The following is a 23,885-nucleotide window of genomic DNA, read 5'->3' as shown; positions in this document are numbered from 1 at the left end:
AGAATAGGATGCCAATTTTTAGCAGCAAATAAAAAGCCAAATTTCCTTAAGGAAAAGGCTGAAAAACTTGAAAAAAAACGACCCAGAACATTGGTGAATCTTTCTGAAACAGAACGCGCCCAACATTTGAAGAGTTTCTCAATAGTATTTACCTTTCTATTATCAGCAACATAACTTCCGATTTCGTGATCGCATGCTGTTACAGATGTGTGTATTACGGTTAAATAAATTTCTTTTGTCCTCAATTCATTACAAATTGAAGTGAAGTCAATATTGCCTACTTCATTCCAATGAATAACTGTGATTTCAGCTCACAGAGTGCTTATTGGTGGAGGAACAATTTTGAGTCTATAAAGATGGTTTCTTAGACAGTCATGTTCGGTAGCTAGGCGGAATTCAGCCACTGCTTTACGCCTTTGGCTATTACACAAATTTGGGATGGCATTCTTCCAGGACTTCATACTTGGCGAGTAGTTTATTTGTTTACGAGAGAGATATTGAGAAAACCTTTCCTGTAAAAATTAGAGATCTTTTATTTATTGAAAATTAAATTAATTAATCATAATGAAATAGAAAAACAATAATAAAGTGTAATTTCAAACAAAAAAGCATTAAAAATTCATGTTATTTTTGTCTAAAACAAAACATATTTTTAAAGATAGATTTTTTTTCATAAAAATAATTCTAGTGAAAAAGAGTTAGAACCAGCTCATCACATTTTTTTTTTTTTTTTTTTTTGACAGAATTTGCACTTGTTAAAACTTCTTTTGAAAAATCTGAAGGAAGAAAAACTTATTAAAATATATGTTGTAGTTTAGATGATTCGTTGTAAAAAAAATACATAGTGAGTTGTTTTTAAATTTTTACATATCATATTTTCTTAAATCTATAAAATACGTACTCAAGTATATGGATTAATACGGGTATAAAATCTTTTTAACCAATACTATTATATTTAAAACGTATACATTAAACTAGAAATTGCAAAAAAAGAGAAAAAAAAGCAATAAATAAATAATTGTACTCTTAAAAAGCGAGAGATATGCTTTGAATCGTAATGTGTTTTTTAACACAAAAATGAGAGAAAAATTTATTTATTTGCATAAATTGTTCTAAAAATATAAATTTCTTTACAAAGAATATATTCATTAAAAAAATTTTAAATATTTTGAAAAATAATTATTTTGATAGAAACCTCCAATTAACAAGTATCTAGTGATCTCAAAAGTTAACGCATATGATTTTTTTTTATTTTATAACCACCGTCGAACGGCAGACCAAATTTTGAGTTTACCACTACCAATGTTCAACTCCGCAGCCTTGTGATTTTGAACCTAATCCAGAAAGCAAGGGAGCTACAGGATCAAGTATTGGAAGAAATTTGCTTTCATGGGGGATTTTTTGATGGAACTAACCCGCATTTGCGTTACATGGAGAGGAAAACTACGAAAACTTCCCACGGTTAGTCTGGCGGTAAGGGTACTCTAACTCATGATCCGTCTATCACTGAGGATATTTTGCACTGTGGTCGTTATGCGGATATTACTGCACTGTGGTCGGTGGCGAGTCGGGTGCGGAATTCTTATGAACCAGACATGGCTGGGATTCGAACCCTGTTCACCTCTTTGGGAGAGGAACGCTCTATCTCCTGAGCCACCAGCACCGCAGCTCAATTCATATTATTAAAAAATTGTTACTAAAACCATACACCAATCTTAGGATGAAAATTTAAAAAAAAAAAATCAGTCTAAAAACTGATAATGCTGATCGATAACCGATAGCACTGTATCGTTTTATATGCTCCCCGTTACTTGCAGAACAGTTGAGTTGGGCGATACATCTATACCCCGTAAAATACTGATATTATTATAACTATCGCAATAATGATATTTATTTCTAGTAATTTCACGATATATCGCAATGTACAATAAATATCTAATACACGATAATTATCGATATCGATAAATATAGAATACAAGAATTATGAAATATGGTAATATCTCGATAATTATTGATACCGATAAATACAGAATATAACAATTATCAAATAAGTTATTAATATCACGATAATTATCGATACTCATAAATGTAGAATACAACAATTATCAATTATGATATTATCAGGATTTTTATCGCCAACGATAAACATCGAATACTATAACAATAATTGTCATTAGATATTATTGTTATTATAAATAAATTTCATTGGCGTAAAAAAAAACATTGATAAAAATAATGTAAATTAGTTACATAAATAAATATTATATCACTTTTTGCTGATTATGTATCGCGATATTAAAATTCCGTCGTCGTTTAAAACTGCAGTTTATAAATTTCTTCAAGGATTCTCAGAGTTTGCGTTGTTTCGTTAACAAAAGTTTGGCAACTCCCCCATTACACTTATTTGCATTTGAAGTAAAATGGCTAAGATAAAATAAAAGAGAGAAAGTGGATAAAGAAGGGTCAAATGTGTAAAAAAATATTTCATCTTGACCTTCGTCCAATTCTTGTTGGCTTTAATTCTTAAGTTTAGCAACCCGGACGTCGCCAAACTCAAAAAAAAAAAAAAAAAAAAAAAAAAAAAAAAAAAAAAAAAATAGCTTCATTAGCGCGAATGGAAAAGGAGAGGAAGTTGTGTATTGAGATAGATGGTTTTTCCATTAACGGGCTTGTGGCGTAGTTTGGAGCAATTTCTAGTTACGTGCAGCTAGTGTGACTAAATTTTTAAATTAGTTTCACCCGATCACAAGAAGACAAATGCCAGCAGGATGAGTAGAAGAGAGAACCTTTCAAATCGAGCGGTAGATATTGTCGGCGAACATATCGGAATGTCGTTTCTAATAAAAATAGGAATACTTGTTTTGCTGATCACATGTTCTATAGGAAGTAAGATATTGATAAGTTTTTATCTTATCCTTTGGGATGTGAGATTGTTTTGTTATCTATATCAATATTTATATCTGTATAATACTAATTTTTTTCAATTATTAGTACATGATTTGTTTTTTTTTTTAAATGCAAAATTATTTATTACTTCATTTGCTTCAAAAATATACATATTTAAAATAACTGTTGGCATGTTTGAAGCTCTCAAATACAAGCGCCCACTTTTCCAGTTTTGTTTCTCATTTTTATTTTTCCATTTTTCGTTGGTAACTTTATGTTTTATATTTCAAATACCTTTTGTTTCTTTTCATTCATGTCTGGTAAGTCTTGAAAATAGGCGCCTGTTTTTTGAGCGCTTTAAAACTTGCTAACTGTAATTTCCAAATTGTATATTTTTAACGTGAATGACGTTTTTAATCAAATAATATCTTACCGATTCACTTTCTTGGGATTATTTATTTAAAATTATTTATTGTTAGAGATTCTTAATTCGAAAAGTAGGTACCTCTTTCAGAGGCGACGGGATAAAATCTGCTCAATTAATTTTTGACAATGATATAAATCACTATAATTGCATTAATTTTTATCTTTTGAACTACGCGGGTTTTAATCAAGCACTTTAAATTTTGAAAAGAATTAGCAATTTTTGTATGACTACGTTATTCAAGGCTCTTCTTGACTAAAATTTTGGTTCAGCTTTTGCTGTTAAATGAAAAATTAAGAAAGTGTAACTGCAATCCCCTTCCTGAAACTAATTTTTTTTTAAATATATGTATTTATTGGTTTAAATCTGAAATTTAACTTTAGTTTTTAATCTTTTACTCGAATTTAATCTTTTATGAGCCGAAGAGCATAGTGGAAGAAGGTATCAAAACACAATCTTAAAAAAAAAAAAAAAAAAAAAAAAAAAAAAAAAAAAAANAAAAAAAAAAACACGAAATTTTGGGTTTAGAAACATGTTAGGGTTAACTGTTGGTTAACTGTCCTCCAGTTCACTAAGGAAAGTAAGTAGTTTTCGAGAGAAAAAAATTTTATTCAAAGATTATTGTTTTTTTACTAGTTAATATATTTCAATATTTTCAGTATTATATTTCAGTATATAGAAAAGTACACAACGTTATTTAATGAAAATCACATTTTATTTCAAATGATTTTCAACATTTAGTTTACAAGGTTCGTCATTCAGTTTTTGTAAGAATTTTTAATCGTATGGCTTATAAATATGTTTTAATAATGCATCTTTTGGCTCTCTCAAAAAAGTTTTACACTATAATTCCGCATCAAATTAGCATAAATGTATGGTAGTATGTTTCAAAATAAAATAAAGTAGTTTTTGTAATGATATATGAAAAAAAATAATGAAATATTCCTAAAATTTTGAAAAAATGGATTGATTTAAAAGCAAACTTTTTGTCTGTATTGAAACTCTAATGAAGATGTTTAATTAGAACTAGTTTTCTAAAGCATCTTTAAGTCATACAAAATTTAAAAATTTACGAGTATTATTTTGCCCAAACAGGCCAAAAAATGTAAAAAAATACAAGCTAACTGCTTATACAAATAATTATTTTAATATTTAGAAAAATTGAATATTCATATAAATGCCAGTAGCACCAATCCTGACCCCTTCTGCACCCTAATGGAGCAGGGCACAGTTTGGAAATAGGGTTTGAGTTTGGTTTCATTGGATAGGCTTTTCAAAATATCAAACACTTTCATTTTTTAGACCTGACTCGTATTTCTAGAAAAATTTATTCTTTAAGCAATTTAAATCTCGCTTTCCTTTTGAGATTGCAACTCCGCCCTGTGAGCCGAAAAGTCAAAATTTGTATGTCAAATTGGGGTGCATTTTTCTGGAGAATCCAAATCTGCAATAAAAAGTGTGGGTTCTTAATTGAAATTTTTAATTAGACCCCGATTAATCAGATTAGGGGAGATTAGGGGAGATTAGGAGAGATTGGGGGAGTCGATTTTGGTATCAATGAATGCCTCTTTTGAAAATAGTGCATAGTAGTGTATTTTTAAATTTAATATCCGATGCATATTTCATGACCTATTTTATTGTTTTCATATTTTTCGGACATCATGTAGATAAAATATATCAGTCACAAAAAAAAACAAGAACTGTGTCGGAACAAGAGCTAGCTATGCTTGCATCGCTGCGTTTTAAATAGTAGGTAGCAGAAGAATTATGAATTATAAATCTGAAAAGCAAGAGAAATAAAAAAAAATGCACTCGTATTTAAGTGCCTTCAAAAACAAATTTTCTGTAAAAATTGATGAAGGACTGAAAGGATTATCCCTTAGACGCAGATTCCACATATTTACCCTTAGACGTTGGTCATTCTACATATTTTTTTCTAACCATCCGACAGTTACAAGTTAAAACATATTTCAATATTTTTTAATTAAGAAAAACAGTCTAACAGTTGCTAAAAAATATTAGATTATCGGAATTATATATTGCTAAAATATTTGTACCAAAAAAAGTAGTTTGGAAAAATATTTTTGTTTCTCATTTGTATTTTAAACAGTATGAATAATTGATTTTGTGAATTAAAGAAATGTCAATGATGAATAACTGTTTTTCTTAGAAACTAGTGGGCTGCGCCCCCTGCTAGCTAACGCTCACCAACCCCAATTGCTACGCAATCTTATATGATTTGCTTCGCAAACCAAGCTCGCTTCGCTCGCTACTAACTTAGGTACATTGCAAATGCACAAAATTCTAAGAATTCAAAACAATCATTCAAATCCATATAAAAACTTTTTTTTTAATTACATCTTTTTAGTAAATACTAAGTCATTAAAATAAATTTGAATTCAAATAAATGACATCTAATTCGTTAAACCTATTAGAAATGTGCTATAGTATAATTCGTGATATAAATCAAAAATCGTCAAATAAATTCGTAATATATAAATACGTGAAAAAAAGCGTTTTCGACAAAATACTAGAATAGAGATCTATCGACAAAAACTACTCACTTCTGCCTAGCTTAATAGTATGAGATTGCTGCAGATGATGCTCTCTGGTTATTTCAGTTTCCGTTTTCAAAAACGCTATATGTTGAGCCACCTCAGCTAGATTTGGCATGCGGCAAATTTTTAGCGGCAATTATTGGTCGATTCGTCGTGTAAGAGAAATAGTAATGTAAACAAAACAAAACAAATGCTGCCACCGGCAGAAAAGAAATGCAGCCAAAATTTGGGAGCCACGTCAGAGAATTATATATATTAGATAAATTACTTTAAAATTAGTGTAAATTTGAAGGGGAAAAAATTGTTTAAAAGAAAGCCGTGTTTGGAAGATTTTACCTTTAAAGCAGAAAAAAATAACGGTGTTTTTATTTCTTGACCTTATTTTATTAAAATGCTTAATATAATATTTATTATTTAATTTGATCTAAACTAATACAAAATAATAAAAAAGTATGAAAATACAATTTAATGAAAATTCTGTGTTAAAGGGTTAAAAAGATTTAAATTTTTTTTTTATTTTTGCTTACAATTTAGTGAACAAATGAGCAATTACAACTCATTAGCATTGAACTAACAGATTTTTTAAACGAGTCAATATTTTGAAAACTAGTAACCATTCTACTAACTTCCACCATTCTTAAAAATTGATGGATCCCAGAAAGGATTGAAAAGATTTTAACTTTTTCAATAACTGTTGTTTGCAATTCAATAAACAGACGGGCAATTCATTATCATTGAAGTGACAGATTTTTAAAACGAGTCAAATAAAGAGTTCCTTAAAAACTAAAGATAAACCGCAAAACAAAACACAGAATATTTGTGGTAACATCATTCAAGGTCTTAGTGTTTTTAATTGTTCAAGATATCTTGGTTTTTCATGGGAAAATGTTTAGTTATTTAATGGAAGAAATTTGCAGTAGATATAAATAATAATTAGCAATCATTCATATTTCCTTACTGTTTGCTTAAACTTTTTGAACGTATATAAATTTAGATTTTTTAATAACTTTTCATTTACTTTTCAACGTTATTTCAAATAGTATATTGAACTGGAAATAAAAGTTAGATACATTTTTGCCATCTTTAAGACGTTTATATTAACTTGCTCTCGTGTCCATGAGAAAGTGATCCTGCTATCGAAATTTCGACCATTTTCCGACTAGCCAGAGCACTGAAATATATCTCGATGTCTGATGATATTTAAAGTTGTTTTTATTATTGTTTCCTGGCCGCTACAGACAGAATTATAAAGAAAAGTTGAAATGACCCTTTATTAAAATGTTAACCACTTTTCGACTAGTTTATGTGCTTAAACTTTAACTAAAACCCTATGCTGTTTGACAAAAGAAGTGTCAGTCATTTACAGACCGCTACTAGTAGATTCCATCTCCGTATTACCTCCATTGAAAATTCAGCGTGGCTCAATATTTCGATCATTTTTCGACTAGCTAGTTAGCTCAAATTTCAATTGGAACTTATTGCCTCATACCAATGGAAGTAATAGCTGTTACTTAAATGGTACAAGCAAATCTTATCAGCAATTGAAATTTATCGCCAATTTATCTCCAAATCAAACTAACAGGTACAAAATTAAAAAGAACAAAATAAAAAAATTAATTTAAAATTTAAAAACTATGTTTTTTAAGTGGATTATAAAAGAAAATAATAATTTTAAAGGAGGAAAACGTCCGACTCTTTAGTTACGTAAATTTCTATCACTTCAGAATTTTCCCCCATCTTTCTTAAGTGATAGCTCGGGGAAAAATATTAATTTTTTTCTTCCCTTCAGTACAGTTGTAAAACTTAGTTTAAAAAATTTTAATTTAATCTTGCTTTATTCATTTTAACTAAGTTTAAGAACTGTTAAATTTTCAAATAGTGAATGGTAATTAATTAAAAGAAACAGTAGAAATTTACTCAACTGTGTTCCAATTAAACTCACTATTTTTTATGCCATAAACAAAAAACACAGTGTTTATAATATCACTGAAATAATATTAATAGCGTTTTTAGATATTATTACAAGTTTTTTTAAATATTTTTTGTTTTTATTCTATTTACATTTTTAATCTTTTATTTCGAAATTGCAATTACTTCAACAAAGTTGAACAACTGTTGCTTGCGTTCCGTGCGGCGCATGGAAATTAATTAAAATAAACAGCACAAACTCATATGAACATTTAATAACTTTTACCGTGACAATTAAACTCTCCACTACGCCGTAATGCCATAATCTATGCCACTCACTATAAATGCACTATTTATTGCAACATAAACACTCAACAATTATTACTTTTTTAATATTTCCAAAATAAAAGGTTATTTGTTATTTTTTATTATCTTCCGTTCACAGTTTACTTCTTGAAATTCAGAGCAATCTATTATTTATAGTTGTAATCATATGGAAAATCTAGTGTTGAAGTAAATGAGGAAAATGACAAACAGTTTGTTTATAGTTGCTTTCAAAACAACTTATCTTTTACAAAAAAAGAAAAAAAACTTAGACTCGTAAATGTACCCAATTGACTTCGAGAGTTCATAAAAAATAATGTTTTTTTTAAAAGAAAATTAAATTGAAATCGAAAAAATAATGCAAAGGGAGACATTAAATTCGGTGTACTATTTCGTATCTTTAGGATGTAAGATTAATAACAAAAGCTATTCTTTTTAGCCATGAATAAAACTTTTTTTTTTAAATGAGCCATTGATTGAAAAGTCAATTGATGTAGAAATATGTAGTGAAATATCCTTTTTCAGAGTATGAAAATACCAATTAGGCATATCATTTTGAGGTATGTGATTTTATAATATTTCAAGCTAATTTTTTTATAACAATTAAATTTTTTCGGTTTTTGCAAGTGCTTCACATTATTCATCAGTTTTTTTGAGCGCTCTTGATGAAAACTACATAGCTTGTTCTTATTTGTTTGTTTTTCAATTATTATTATAAAAATTTCCTAAAAATTTTTTTTTGATCATTTGACCAATTTAAATCAAACCCCCTTGAGTCTAAAGTATTTTTTTTTTAAATTTGCATAAAGAAACTTAACTATTTTTTAAATCAGCACTATTTTTAAACTATAAATCCTTTTTAAAATCAATAACTGTGGAGTTGGATTCAGAGTCGGAGTCGAAAAAAGTGTTGCAGGAATCGCGAAAATTTGTTCGACTCCTATTCCGGTTTAATAAATGTTATGTCGCACTGATTAAAAGAGGAGAAAAAAGGATTTTGATCTTATGAAAATTAATTAGATAAATATTTTTAATCATGTAAACAAAGTTATTAATCTAATGAATATTGTGACAAATATATAAAAAATTACTATTTGCAAAGTTAATTAATCCTATTTGAACTCTTTTGAGCCCATATTTAATTGAACTACATTGTAAAAAATTCCGGATCAATATACGATAAAAAGTACCGGTTCTTGGCGTGCCGGTACTTTTTACCGTAAAGTCATTTTTTACCGAAACACGTTACGAAAAAAAAAACTTTATATATTGAAATTTTTCGAGTAATAATTTGCTTAAAATAACTGAATCACTCTAATAAAATAAATATTACTCTAAAAATTACGTTACAATATTTGACAGAAAAATGGATTTGGCGGATGATGCTTTATACCGTAATTTGATTCAATATTTTTTACAGAGTACTGAAAAGGAACAAACGGAATCTTAAAACTATTAAAAAAATCGAGGAAGATAAATCAATTTAAAGTAATAATAAAGAAGATGAAAAAACGTTCAAAAATCCAGACCATCAGAAGTTACTATTAATTTTTATTATTGCGCTTTTCGGTAACTAGCATTTAAAAACAATAATAATAAAGAAAAAACTTAAAATTGTGATCGCCGAAAGGCGATCACTGGTTACCCTGATGATTGTTGGCTGATGACTGGATACCAAAATGATTGTTGTCTAATTTTTTCTTCAGCCTCGGTAAGTTTAGGCCTTGGCATCGTTTTTTTTTTCTTACTACAACTCTAACCTTTGTGACCGTGTCAATCAGCTTGGGACCCTCTTTATTTGTGATATTCACCTTAGTCAGTATTGAAAATGATCCAGTTTGAACTGTAGGTTAGAATTTCTGATTCGTAATTAAAACAATAAAAAAAAAATATCGTTCAAGTGATGAAATTCTCTTTTATTCACAACTCAAGAAGTATTCATAGGATCTCTCTGGTCTCATATCTCAAATATAAACTCACCCATTTAATGCATAACAAAATTAAAAGTGGAAAAAAAAAAGAATTATGAAAAATTATCAAACAGCAGCGGTCGCCATAGCAACGCATGCAATGACGACGCATGCGCACTTTTTACTATTACTCTTGAACACAGTTGAAAAGTGCGAGGACGTCCAAATAAGGGGTACACGCCATCAAACCCAAAACAACACCCATTTTGCAAATGGGTAATAAGTTATCAAAACCAAATTTGTTCAGCTAAGATTCAAAATTAACAAAAAATATGCAAATGCCTTAATATATGATTCGTAATAATCCATGAATATATTCACTAAACAATTTTTTTGTCATAATATATTAATATATGAGCGTGTAATGTACGAATATGTATATTTCATTTCTTATAATTTCAGGATTTTGTACAAATGTAATTTTAAAATTTATTTCTCTTACTGTTATGTCTTAATACAAAACATTATTTTAAATATAAAGTGCATTTTTTTTAATCGTACATAAAGAAATTGAAATGTATATTGAATTTAACAATTACTTAACAATAGTATTATGGTATTTGGTTGAAATTTTAATTGAGTGTAAGTACAATGTCAGATTCTCATTAAAGTCCGGAATCGGAGTCGAACATTCATTTACCGATTGCACAGCTCTATTAAAAATACTGAAAACAATTAACCTTATTCAAGTGCTCAAATGAAAGATATTATCAGTCCCAATTAATTGTTTCGAAACTAAACGCCCACATTTGCCCGCAACATTTAATCATAGGTTTAATCTGGAATGTAAATAAAAAACATTCTTTATGTTAAAGATAATTGTATATACTAAGTTAAACTTAGATTTGTACACAATTGCTTTTGTTCAGAAAAAAAGTCGCAATAATTTTGAAACTACCTATATAAATAGGAGATTAATGGCTAAATGATGTATTTAATTTTATTAAAAACTATTCGAATACTATCTGCAAAATTGAAGAAATGAATAGTGAAAAACAATTTCGCTTTTTATTTTTTTTAGAAATATTTTTTCTGCAGATTATTATTTAATTAAGACTATTATTTAGTTAAGATTATTATTTAGTTAAGTTTTTATTTAGTTAAGACTGTTTTAATATTAAAATTAATTTTTAATTGAGTTATTGATTTGAAAACGAACTTAAGAAAAACTTCATATTTTCAAAATGATTAAAATTTGAAAATTCTTTAAATTTTTTTTTCTTTAAATAGCGATTGAATTTAATGTTGCAAGACATAAATAGGCTGAAAAATATAATCATTATATAACAGTAAGTTAAAAAATTATTGGAAAAAAATTAGAAATTGCAAAATTTGATGTAATAATTTCAAAGATCACTCTTAAATAAATTTTTACAAATGCCTTTTGTTTTGTTAATAGTGTCTTATTTTCTGGATAAAAATAAATTTTTTTATTTCATTTGCAGAAAAACACGACATTGTTTATATTAATATGGTTACAAAATTAAGATTTGCACACAGAATGGTTTTAAGGCTGGGAAATATTACGTAAACATTTCATTTTGTCTATTTTGATCTAGTCATAAAGCTCTTGGCTGATTGAAACAGTAATTTTTGTTTAAAATATAAAGCCAATTTTTAAATTTGGCAATCAAAGTGTATATCCTGTCGACTGTAAAAAGCCTCTTCAATTTAAGTAATATTTTCATTCATGTGGTGATATAATAAAAATGCTTACAAGTTCTGAAATATTTAGTGAGTATTTAAGAAAAACATTTACTAGAAAAATTGTGTTACGGTGATCCTATTTATTCTAAAAGAATAAAAAATATTCCTATTTTTATGCAAATAACAATAATTATTATTCTGAAAACGATTACAGCAAACTCATCGCAATCGTTTTTCTAACTCTGTACTATAATCGTTTTCTAACTATGGATTCAAAGATTGAATTTAATTTCAAATAAACTGTACTCAAACAAAATTTATATTGCGAAGGATTATTTTCATGAAAAATTACTGTTTTGACAAATTACTGTTACAACGAATGCCTGCTGTTCCACCGAAATAAATTATTTCTTTGATTATGTGTTTTTTAAAGTTCTACGTTCAAAAAAAGTTCTACGTAATGTATTTTTATCTATCGTATGACGAAGAGCTCAATGAATTTTTGAAAATTTTCTTGGGAAATTTTTTAAACTTTTGCAAATTTATGCTTTTAATATCAGTGAGAAAGAGACAAAATTGAAAGAACTATTACATTTTAATGATTATTATTGAAGGAAATTAATTTCTTTATAAATATGTCTTAAAAGCATTATTCTTACGATAAACCTTTCATTTAGAAATTTCGAGGCAATAACTTTTAAGAGCAAAAATATTTATGGAAAACTTTAGTTTTTAGAATATTTTTTAAGTCTGCAAATTCTACCTTCCAAACTATATGCATTGGTTAAAAAAATTTAATTAAATATAAAACCCTGACAGGGTTATCCAGAGAAAGGATTTTTCAATATTTATAAATCATTGTTTTCAAAAGTTTTTTTTAAAAATTAATTACTCCATGCTTAGTATTTAGAAATAGTAAAAATATGGGCTGCTGTTCGTGATGAAGTAGGAGCAAATATAAATAAGTCGAAAATATAAATAAGATTCTATTTAATTTTTAATATCCCAAATCGTAACTAGCATTTAAANTATGAGTACAAAACTATACTGTTTTTTTAACTATTTACATCTAGCATGGCTTTAAAACCGTAAACAAGAAATTTAACATGACATTGGAGCTAGGCTTTTCGTTAGGTGATAGGCACTGGAGTTAGGTTGAGGTTGAGTTGTGTTTCATCAAAAGAACCGTGGAATGCGCTTTAATTAGGTGATCTGGTTACTTTGCTTATCGTAAAAAATGGCAATTACAACACTTTTTTGTGTGTTAAGCAGCTTCACGGTGCAGCATCTATGCGTGAATGAGAATATCGTATTCTAATAGTCTAGGGTCTAAGGGAATTGAGGAAATATTGTGGCGTCAATTCTTGAACTCGAACCCCCGTCTTAACGGTCATCAGATTGACAGATTAGCCGTCTTGGCTACAATATGTACCCAGCTGTAAGGAAATAATTGGCTTCATTAAATGGACCTAGTTGGTATGACAAAATTCTGGTTGTTTAACCATATAAGGTGAAAACAGTTAATAAAGTTTTTTTCCTCACAGTTAACAGTTTGAATACCATCTTATTTATGGTTATTTGACTGTTTAGTTGGAATATGGTAAAATAACAATTTTCTATTAAATTAATTGTTATACAGTATAGAGTTGTAAAGTGGAGAACTTTAAAGTACTTTGACAAATATTCTTTGTTAATCAAAACTTCTAAGGGTCGCCACCGCCACTGTTTCAGGTGTTCGACTTACCGTTACATTTTGTTTTGCTGCACGAAAATTATTAACTTGTAATTACGAAGGTGTGTGGAAAAATAGACAGGAAATACAGTGGAATAAGAAAACTGACGTTCGATAGGTAGTTCGGAAATTATCAACAATTATATTTGTTGAAAAAATACATTATTTGCAGAGGTTGCAAGAAAGCAACTACAGAGTTGTAAAGAGAAGGAGATTATATGTGGCCAGATATAAATCTTAACATTTAGAGAGAAATTTTTAAAAATAAACAAACCTAATAGAGTGATCATAACTGTTCCTTATTTGAATTGTTATGTCTCGTCATTGAGCAAAATTATTTCTTTATATTGAGTCCCACAATCTGTAACCCAATTTTTTTTTGAGACGTGGTGGCTCAGAGAATAAAGGTGAACCGAGTTCGAATCTCAGCGATGGCTGGTCGAAACGAATTCCACACCCGGCTCGTACCGACCACAGTGCTGATGTACAGTTTGTCTAAGATGGGTACTCTGCCAGACATTCGTCTGCAGCTGTGGCAGTGACTATGGTAACGAGGTATGATAATTTCAAGTATGGGTGCGGGATCCCTCTTTAGGACTGGTTTCGGCGAGAGAAGAGACCTCTTTCATCGAAGCTATCCTCCCTAAAATGCCCTCTTCTTGTTTCCATAGCACCAGACTGCCGCTGACTTAGTGGCTGTCAGAGTACCTATCTTAGACAAACATTAAAATATCCTCAGTGGTAGACGAATCAAGGGTTAAAATCCCCTTGCCGTCAAACTAACCGTAGGAAGTTTTGTGGTTTTCCTCTCCATTTACGGTAAATGAGGATTAGTTCCATCAAAAAGTCCTCCACACGAAGCAAAATTTCTTCCATTACTTGATTCTATAGTTTCCTTGTCTTCTGGATTGTATTCAAAATTACAAGGCTACTGAATTGAACATTGGTAGTCGTAAACTCAAAATCGGGTCAGCTCTTCATTGACGGTTATAAAATCTGTATTCCTTTGGTTATTTTTTTTATCAAGAACAGATTATCATCCCACAAATTCTTAATATGAGCATGCATGCCAATAAACTAATTGTTTTACTGCTACTAATTTTGTTTTTCAAAAAACCTACACTTATATGCTGAAACTAACGTTTACATGTTTAGGATTATGCAGAATTATAGACACAAAATACAAATATATTTTCGGTTCCTAAAATCAGTTTTGCAAAGCAGATCAGTTATGTTTAAAGTGCTGTCTGGAACTCGATGAATCTCACTGTCGAGGTTGTTCTTGTTATTGCTTCAGGGTTATTAATTTCATTCGCGAAGAAGAAAGTGTAAAGAGGTGATAAACAATAAAGACGTGACAGAAATAACAAGCTTTTAAAGAAACCTTCAAATTGGAGCTGGTTATGCATATGAACTTGACATTGGTATAGAAAGTGAGAAAGCCAAACCCTTTTGTTAGTTGTAAAGTGACATAGCAGTCTTACGAAACTTTTTTTTTTTTCATTCCTTCTGACAAAAATTTAGACTGGTTAGGCGTCATCATTTTTTGGATGTGCTTCAAGAAAGCAATAATTTGATGCAGACTGTCTCTAAATTTATTTGTTTTTATGTAATTGTTTTGTGTATCAAAGTCAAAATGCTCCATTTTTCTGGAATTTTAACGACAGCAAAATATTTAATACTCTGTTTTCTATTAAATAAAGTAGTTTGCATTTCAAAGTCGAAGCAAGCCATTTACCATACTTAGAATTTTAACTGATACTCTGTTCACTATTAACTAGAGCTGCTTGTGTATCAGTGTCTAAGCACTTCATCACTGAATTTAAAATCAACAAAGTATTTAATATATCTACTTTCCATTGAATAAAATAGTTTAAGTATCAGAGTCAAAGCATGCAACACCTAATATACTTTGAATTGCAACAACAACGTATTTAATATTCAGTTTTAAACATACGAGACGTGTTAAGTAATATAGCTGTTAAAAAATAAAAACTAGACTAAATAAAATTTTCGAAAAACAAATTTATTTTCAGATTCTACATACGTTTTTCCATGTGTCAATATAATTGTCAAGTTTGTTTAAACAGTTATAATGTCTTACAACTAGATTTAGAATACCCTCTTCATAGGAACTTGCCGTCTACTCTGATAACTAATATCTACCTAAAACTACCGAAATTATGTTTAAAGTATTGTAAAAGATGAAAATCGCTAGACGCAAGGTCTGGGCTACAGGAAGGAGGATCCAAAACTTCCTAACCAAAAATGTCCGATTAAGCTCTGATTTGTTCTAGAGTCATTGTCATGGAGTGGCAACATTCTCTGTCAGCATGGCATTACCTCCGTAAACTTCACAAATAGGCCGATGTTTGCAGCAGACAGGTTTTTTGCAGACCAAAAAAAAAAAAAAAAAAAAAACGTAACGTACAAACGTATGACCGTACCTCGTACAGGGCTAGTGATTCAATAATCTTAAACATTTTAAAGACACAGGACTTACCGTACAGGTAACCTACACAACTGCAACTGTGCACAATTGTTCTCAAGGAATGCAGGGACACGGCGCAAGCACCCATTGCGACGTTCACGCTGCCTATTAGTGCGCACAACAAAACGGTCCTTACTTAAAAAAACACGCCTCGTATAAAATGCAACCATCGTAAAAAGACGATTGATGGCTAAATCATGGTACTAATGCATTTATTAATTATAAAGGGAAATGAAAATGTTCTTAATTAAGTTACTTAAATTAATTAACAAGGAGAAGATAATTCTGGCTACGTTCTGTTCCCAGCGATAAAATGGTGATATAATTTTTGCTTGCACCAGCATTTAGGACACAATTGAAATTCGTATAACAAGCAGCTAGAATTAAAATTCAAGCAATCTAGCGTGTCAGAAAGTGATCAAAATTTTGACTGACGAAAAAAATGATTGACATTTATCACCCTTTTAAGCAATCAAGTTTACGATTAATTCTAAAGGGCAATGATATAACAACGAATTCGTAGTTTTTGGTGATCAGGGGGAGGTTAAATCTTGTCATGCCATTTAGCACAGAATTTTATTTAAAGTTTTATTGATCTTGCTCGTGCTAAAATGGACAGAAGTTAGATTGACTTTCAAGATAATAATTGATAAATTGCTTTTGTCGATTCTATAGCAAACAATTAAGGATGATAAATGGATGATAAATTCTATTTGGCCTTAAAATGACAATAAATTCTAGACATTTTGGTCAGAAAGCAATTGTTACTAGTGTTGCTATCGAACACGGAGCTATAGTTAAAATGTGAGAATAAAATTCCTTCGTTACTAATACGGAGGTAAGCTGAGATTTCAGCAAACGTGTAAGCTTAAAACTATCCTAAAAATTAAAAAGATTACATATATTGCATATACACTTAGTTTTACATAATTTTCTTAAATAAAAATAATGGACACTCTTATGATCGTTTTTTTAATAAATTATGAGACCATTAAGGGATTAGAACGGTTACTTGATAGTATCATTAATGACAGTAATATCATATTTAAGTTGTGTTACAGTGTGATAGCTTTTTGAAAAACGAAATTTAGTATTTTAATGTTTATCAAAAAAAGGGGGAAAAGAACCTTGATATTATTAATTTTTTTAAAAAAATAGGAAGAAATAAACCAAAACAATATTTTCTCATCCTAAAAATAATTTTCCAAGTATTTATGCATTTTCTTATGCATCTCTTATGTATAGATTTCTATAATAAAATGCTACTGTCATATACTCGAAGTATACGATTGTCCAAATCATGTAACATATACAAACTCCTGTAACTTTTTCAATAAATTTGTTATTTAGGATATTCTGATATCGAGGAAAAATGTTTTTATAGAATTAATTTTCTAAAATAGAAAAATATATTATATAGGTAGTGCATATAACATAAACATCAATAGAATTCAGAATTATTTGTTATTAACTTTTTACCTTTTTTAGCAGTAAGTCTGTCTTTCTTGCATAGCAGTCTCTACCTTTTGAGCAATGTCTAATAATAGTATCTGAAATTAAAGCATAAAGTTTTGTTTGTGTTTTTTTGATTAAAAACTGAACAATAGGTAACTATAAAAATGAAAACTTGATAAACTTATAAACAAATATACACTACCATTTTCTTTCTTTTCGAAATCAACCATATTTTATTTATTTATTTATTTATTTATTTATTTGAATCCTACCTGAAATTCAAAATTCATTCTCTTTTAAGGTTCAATGCTAATAATAATAATATTAGAAAGTATCAGATAGAAAATCCACCTCCTTCCTGATGGATTTATAATTAAGATTTCACACCTACCTCTATCTTAGATCAAAAGTGTAGAACGCTTGGTGATGCTATGTTACTGGTAGATTACTGGTCTTCATAAATTTTTAGAATCTTTGTTAAAAGGGTCGTCTGAATTCACTTTAGGGTTCGCAACTGATGAATCTTCGAAACTGAAAACATCAAAACTTGTTTTATCGCCAAAAGAAATAGAAAGGAAACGATAGGCGATAATTAAAAAGTCTTCTCGCTTCCTCAATAGTTTTTTATCATTATCACAAGTCAATAGCTCTTTTGTTTTCTTCTCAATTAATTATTAATTGATGTGTAAACTTTTCTCGGTTACTTTTTGATAAGCATTCTAAAAATATTTATTAAGGGTGATCGGGGAGCATAGGGTGTATTTTCACATATGTACTGCCTATCTGTGTTCAATCCGTATATTCTTCTTCCCCCCTATCATTTATATCAAGTATTCTTTGAAATGTTTAAATAGAAACAAACGTATCGAGAGTTCTGATTGACTCACATCTGAAGGGTAATTCTAAATTAATGAAATTTCAATAGTTTCTGAGCAATACAATTTCAAGGATGTCGTATTTTAGAATTATTTCGTGAGAAGTATTAAATCGATTCCATTAAAATTTCAAGGTTTCTTTTTTTATATATATAAAAAAAACTAACTTAAAAGGAAGAAAAAATTTGTATATTTTACAATTCAAAACTTTTTCGTATTAACCCTTAATGGTTCAGTATTTTAAGTTTCATATACGTCTAATTCAAGCTTTTTTTACATACGAAAAGAAAATGTGGATGCAACAATTTTGTTTTAGTGAAGATTAATTAATGTAGTTTTAGCTTAAACTTTCAGTAAAATGTTCTAGAATGAGCATACTGTCGGAACTTCTGTTCTAGTTTACCGATTGAGACATTTATTTTCACTTATCAGCGAAACATCTTGATGATTTAAATTTCTTCAATCCTTTCATTTTGCTGTTGTTTATATTACAGGGAATATTCCAGATGAAAAATATGAAGAAACCAATTCCACGAGTAAGTTATATTTGTTACTTGATTTTCGATATATATTTTAACATTCCATGCACAGTATATTATGCAGAATGCCCAATAAAGTCCGTATCCACGCTCCCAAAATTTTATCGGCTGCAACTATATTTTTAAAAAAGTATCCAGGTATAGTAAAGGGGCTGTATGTACTACAAGATAAGATTGCTTAGAGCTCTACCTAGTTTAAAATTTTAGAATTTAGAGGTACAAGTGGAAAAGGAGTGAAATACAAAGCTGTTATAAAATTATTGATTTATTATGGATAGACACCTTGTAAGCATTAATATTAATAAAAAAAGAGCTTTTCGTTTGTGACTTGATGAGACTGATTTAAGAAGTAAAGAAAAGTTTAAAAATAAAAAAATAACCTGTGATTACTAGCTTTATTTTCCCCCTTACTTAAATCGTTTCGTTGCTTCACGATGTAGGAAATCACGAACCAACAAAAGAACGTTTTAAGAGTTCTTTAGTTAGCGTTAATAGTCAATAGAAACACTAAATAATAATTGTGCATAAGCTTAGTTTGCATTAATGCACTACATCGATGTTGATGTACAACTTTGCGAATCCTTTTACTTCATATTTTACTTCATTTACATCATTTTACTCATGAATCCTTTTACTCATACCGTTTTCGAGATATAAACGCTAGCGTGACGTTTCCCACCAGATGGTTCTGTAAGAGGTCTCCTTATGGAGCGCATAGCCACTTTACTATGTCTATACACCTTTGTTATGATTAAAGCAGTCAGATTTTAGTGAGCTTTCTGTATACTACACATTCAATGCACTTGACAAATATATTCAAAATGATTAATTTATTAGTATTCAGGTAGTAAATGCCTTTAACTATTATTTCACTCTAGGTTATGATGAAGAACCTTTAGAAAATAACTGTAACTGTGAGTGGCGGTATTATAAACATTACGAGACAAAAGGGTGTCAGGTTGTACAAGTTGATTCCTGCGGCTGCCCTAAAAAGTTTTTGTGCCCTCTAACGAGCAGCACTAACGAAGAGCAGAAAAGTAAGCAATTTCGTACTTTCAGCAATTACTTTTTCACCGACAAGTAAACAATTATTTTTTAACCAACAAATTTTTATTGTTAAAATTTTAATAAGAATTTTAAAATGAATGTAACAAAAATCTTAATTCATTTTGTGTTGAATCGTTTCTTATAACCTTATACCTCTTACATTAATATTGCTTATTTATGTACATTGCTCACTTACTTTTTTTTCGACATGATAAATAATTGATTGAATTGATTGATTTTTTCGTGATGAATAATTAAAAATTGGATTTCGGAATGGATTAACATAGAATGACATGAGAATTGATATCACTTTTAAATCGACAAGTGTTTATTGTTAAAATTTTGATGAAAATTTTAAATTGTATATAACAAAAAACTTAAATCATTTTGTGTTGAATTGCTACTTATAGCTTTCTACATCTTATATTAATATTGCTTATTTATTAACATTGCTCACTTACTCGCTTCTTCGATATGATGAATAATTGATAAAGATGATGAATAACTGAAAATTTAAAAAAAAAATTTTGGAATGGATTACCATTGAGTGACATGAAAATTGATATTACTTTTAAATCGACAAATGTTCACTGCTGAAATTTTAAAAAGAGTTTTAAATGTTTCTAAAAAAAGCTTAATCATCTTGTATTGAATTTTTACTTATAATCTCTTTTATAATATTGCTGATTTATTTACATTGCTCGCTTACTCTTTCTTCCGCTTGATGAGAAATTGATAAAGGCTTATACAAATTTACGAAAGAATGAGCTTTTCCTCATCAGGTAGTCAAAAATGACAATAGGAGAAAAATGGACGATGAAGAAAATTCAAGCTGAATGGGAGAAAGAAAATATAAGTGAATAAAAAAAAGGCATCAAAAATAGGAGAAGGAACGAGAGAGAAAAATGGGTGAAAAGGAAATTTGAAACTGTGTTATGAGTCTTAACAATATTTGGCAATAGATTATTTAAACATTTCTTGACCAGAGGCGAAAATTGTTTGTAATGTTAGTTGTAACTCTGATTAAGGTTTTAAGAATAGTCCTTTTTATAAGCATGGATAATAAAGGAAAAACTTCTCCCTCATTGGATTTTTTTCAATTTACATATAAAACATAACATCCGTTTATCTTACACTGTCATTTTCAACTACCTGATAAAGCAAAGTTCAATCTATCCGAAGCGTGCTAATGTATTTTTTCTGTATACGATGCCTTGAAAAGTCTTCATGTACTTCGCACCAGTTCTGTTTTCTTTAATTGGAAAAATTTTTTTGAAAGTTTTTCTCCCATCGTTTGTTATATATTCGTTGCACATCACTTTTGCATTTTGAAAGCATTAAATATATTTTTAGTTTGCATTTACCAGAATCAGGAGTACAAAGTAGGATCTAGATTAAACATCACAGACAAGTGTCAGTCTTGTAGGTGCCTTGCAGTTGAGGAACAAGCGCAGATTGTGTGTCGGCACAAAGAGTGTCCTCAACTTGAGTATGCGGGAGATTCAAACTGTCACCTTGTGTACGAAAAGGATCACTGCTGTCCATCTAAATATGAGTGTGGTAAGATAAGATTTCTGGCTACATCCCTACGCGTTTCATTTTCTCTATTTCCGGATGCTTCTATAATGGCCACCGGGGTCAACTAATTGAAAAGTTCAATTATAGAACATGATATTGATTACAGCTTACATGACTTTGCGACGCTCTGCATAAATGCCCACCCGAAAGTCCTAAGCTGTCTACTATTTCTAAAGTAATAGCGAGAGGACAAATATTATTTACTTAATTTTGTCAGAACTTAAATATTTCAATGCGTGATAATCAGTTTTTATTCATTTCTTTAAACTATATAGATATAGGGGTGATCATTATCATGGTTAATTAAATTCATTAAATCTATATAAATGAAGCAGAATCTTTATATGTATGCACTGTTAAAAATACCCATTGTTTTCTAGGAAATTCTCCACAGAATTAACAGCTTAAAGCTATTTTGTTGACAAAACAGCATTTTTTTTTTCGTTTCTCACCGTAAATGGATTAAAACCGTTAATTTCTGCCTCGCAGTTTTGCGCTCCTTAACATAACTTTACCTTTTCTCCAATCATTTTACGATTATTGCATGATTACGATCACGAAAAATGCGATTCGTCTTTAATGTTTATTTAATACAATATTGAAGCGAAATTCTCACTATTACTATTACTTCATAGCAAAATACTTGAGCCGGAGGGACTTATGGAACAGAGTGCGCGCTTTCCGATTCTTACTCCTTAGAATCTCCTTACCGCTTGGGCTAACTGTGGGAGGTTTTAGTGATTTTCCTCTCCATGTAACGTAAATGCGGATTAATTCCATCAAAAAAGTTCTCCACAAAGACTAATTCGTTCTAATGCTTAATCCTGGATTTCCCCTGTCTTCTGTGATTGGGTTCAAAATTACAAGGCTACTTGGTTGATTATTGATAGTCGTAAACTCAGAATTGGGTCCTCTGTTCAACGTAGGTAATAAAATATAAATAAAGTACCAGTAATATTTAATACCATATTTAGTTAAGCATCACTGGAGTTAGTAAATACTTTGGCGATAGTTTAATAAATACCTGGAAATACCAAAATAAATACTTATATTAGTTCGCCAAAAATGGTTACAAAAATAATAGTGTTATTAAAAATTATTTTCGATAATTACAATTAATTAGTATTATTAATAGGTACAAACTTAAATTTAAAAAAATAAAATTTATATTAAAAAAGTTACGTTAATGTAAAAAAGTTATTTATTCGTATAAGAGAATCCCAAAAAATTGTCATATTGTTTATTGACGCCAATGATGCATATTTAATTTTGCCAAAAGGTAAGAATTGGAATAAAAGAAAATTTTGCCATTCGAGAACTAAATTAATAAAGAAAAACGTTTATGGAAGACCCATAAAAATCGCCTTAATATTGATGCCAATAATGATTAAATGGTATTGGTAATATGCACTCCAGGTATTATGTTAATTCATGTTTTCAATAGATACTAAATATACTAATATTAGAACCAAAATAACTACAATAGGTACTGTGGAAATAAGTTTCTTACGACCTACCGAAAGGAACAAGTATAGGAGAAAATTGTTAATTATGGTAATTTTTAAATTTCAGGAGCTGACTTCGAGCAGCAGCACATTGCCAAATGATGCTGAATATAATTCATCTTTATTTTGATTTGATGAACTTCTAAAATTATGTTTTGCTCAAACTCATTGCATAAATTCACCGAGAAGGGCAACAAATAATTGTAAATAAAAGAAAACTGGAATTGCATGATTTTGCAGTGTAAATCTATACTGATTTATTGGCTATTTACTTTTTACCACCCCGTACGAAAGACAGGTCAACTAGTCACACGAACAAAAAAAATTATAGTAAAATTATGTATGGTAATGTCATTTTGGTAAATAAAAAAAACGTCGTTTCGGTAATTTTTCCTTTCATATGGTAATGGTATACTGGAAATTCTGATTTTCAAAATTATAACTTTTATTACCACACATTTAGTAAAGAATATAAGAATAAAAGATACATTTAACCGCATAAGTGTTTTTATGCCATGCTCAAAGGTATCATGCTAAAATAATCAAAAAATAATTTTATACAAAAAATTACCAAATTTGATCATATATATTTTGAAACCGTATTTTATTGATAATTTTAACAAAATTATCACCGATATTCATCGATTAAAATTACCGAGCTTCTTGATGCTCCCCTAGAACCAGAAACACGGAAAATATCACCATATTTACCATAATCTGGTAGTTTTGACCATACTTTTTTTCTCATTGCAAAAATTAATATACCAGAGCTTAAAATTTACTACCAATTTATATATTCAAGAAAAATTATTCGCTTCCCCCACCCCCTAAAATCATTTGAATTTGAATTAAACAAGAATTTATTAAGCTGTTCATGCTAAACGCTTTTAACCGTCTGTTGGTCTAAAAATTTGTGTATATATATATATATATATATATATATATA

General features: G+C 29.3%; 2 protein-coding genes across 2 annotated transcripts in view; one reads left to right on the top strand and one right to left on the bottom strand.

The window, feature by feature from the left end:
* Nucleotides 1-17,438, bottom strand: part of LOC107454730 (peroxisomal ATPase PEX1) — a 64,622-nt gene extending 47,184 nt beyond the window's left edge. The window contains exon 1 of the mRNA XM_071180187.1: nt 17,420-17,438. The gene's annotated coding sequence lies outside the window, so the exon portion shown is untranslated. The remainder of the gene's footprint in view (nt 1-17,419) is intronic.
* LOC107454742 (uncharacterized) overlaps nt 2,363-23,885 on the top strand; it is a 44,117-nt gene continuing 22,594 nt past the window's right edge. The window contains exons 1-4 of the mRNA XM_071180406.1: nt 2,363-2,886; nt 18,765-18,806; nt 19,688-19,846; nt 21,210-21,416. Of these exons, the coding sequence (XP_071036507.1) occupies nt 2,769-2,886; nt 18,765-18,806; nt 19,688-19,846; nt 21,210-21,416 (526 nt within the window). The 5' untranslated portion in view covers nt 2,363-2,768. The remainder of the gene's footprint in view (nt 2,887-18,764; nt 18,807-19,687; nt 19,847-21,209; nt 21,417-23,885) is intronic.

Source organism: Parasteatoda tepidariorum, chromosome 4 (assembly GCF_043381705.1).
Source record: "Parasteatoda tepidariorum isolate YZ-2023 chromosome 4, CAS_Ptep_4.0, whole genome shotgun sequence".
Taxonomy (NCBI): domain Eukaryota; kingdom Metazoa; phylum Arthropoda; class Arachnida; order Araneae; family Theridiidae; genus Parasteatoda; species Parasteatoda tepidariorum.
The sequence above is the reverse complement of the archived record's forward strand: the minus strand, read 5'-3'. Positions and strand labels throughout refer to the sequence as shown.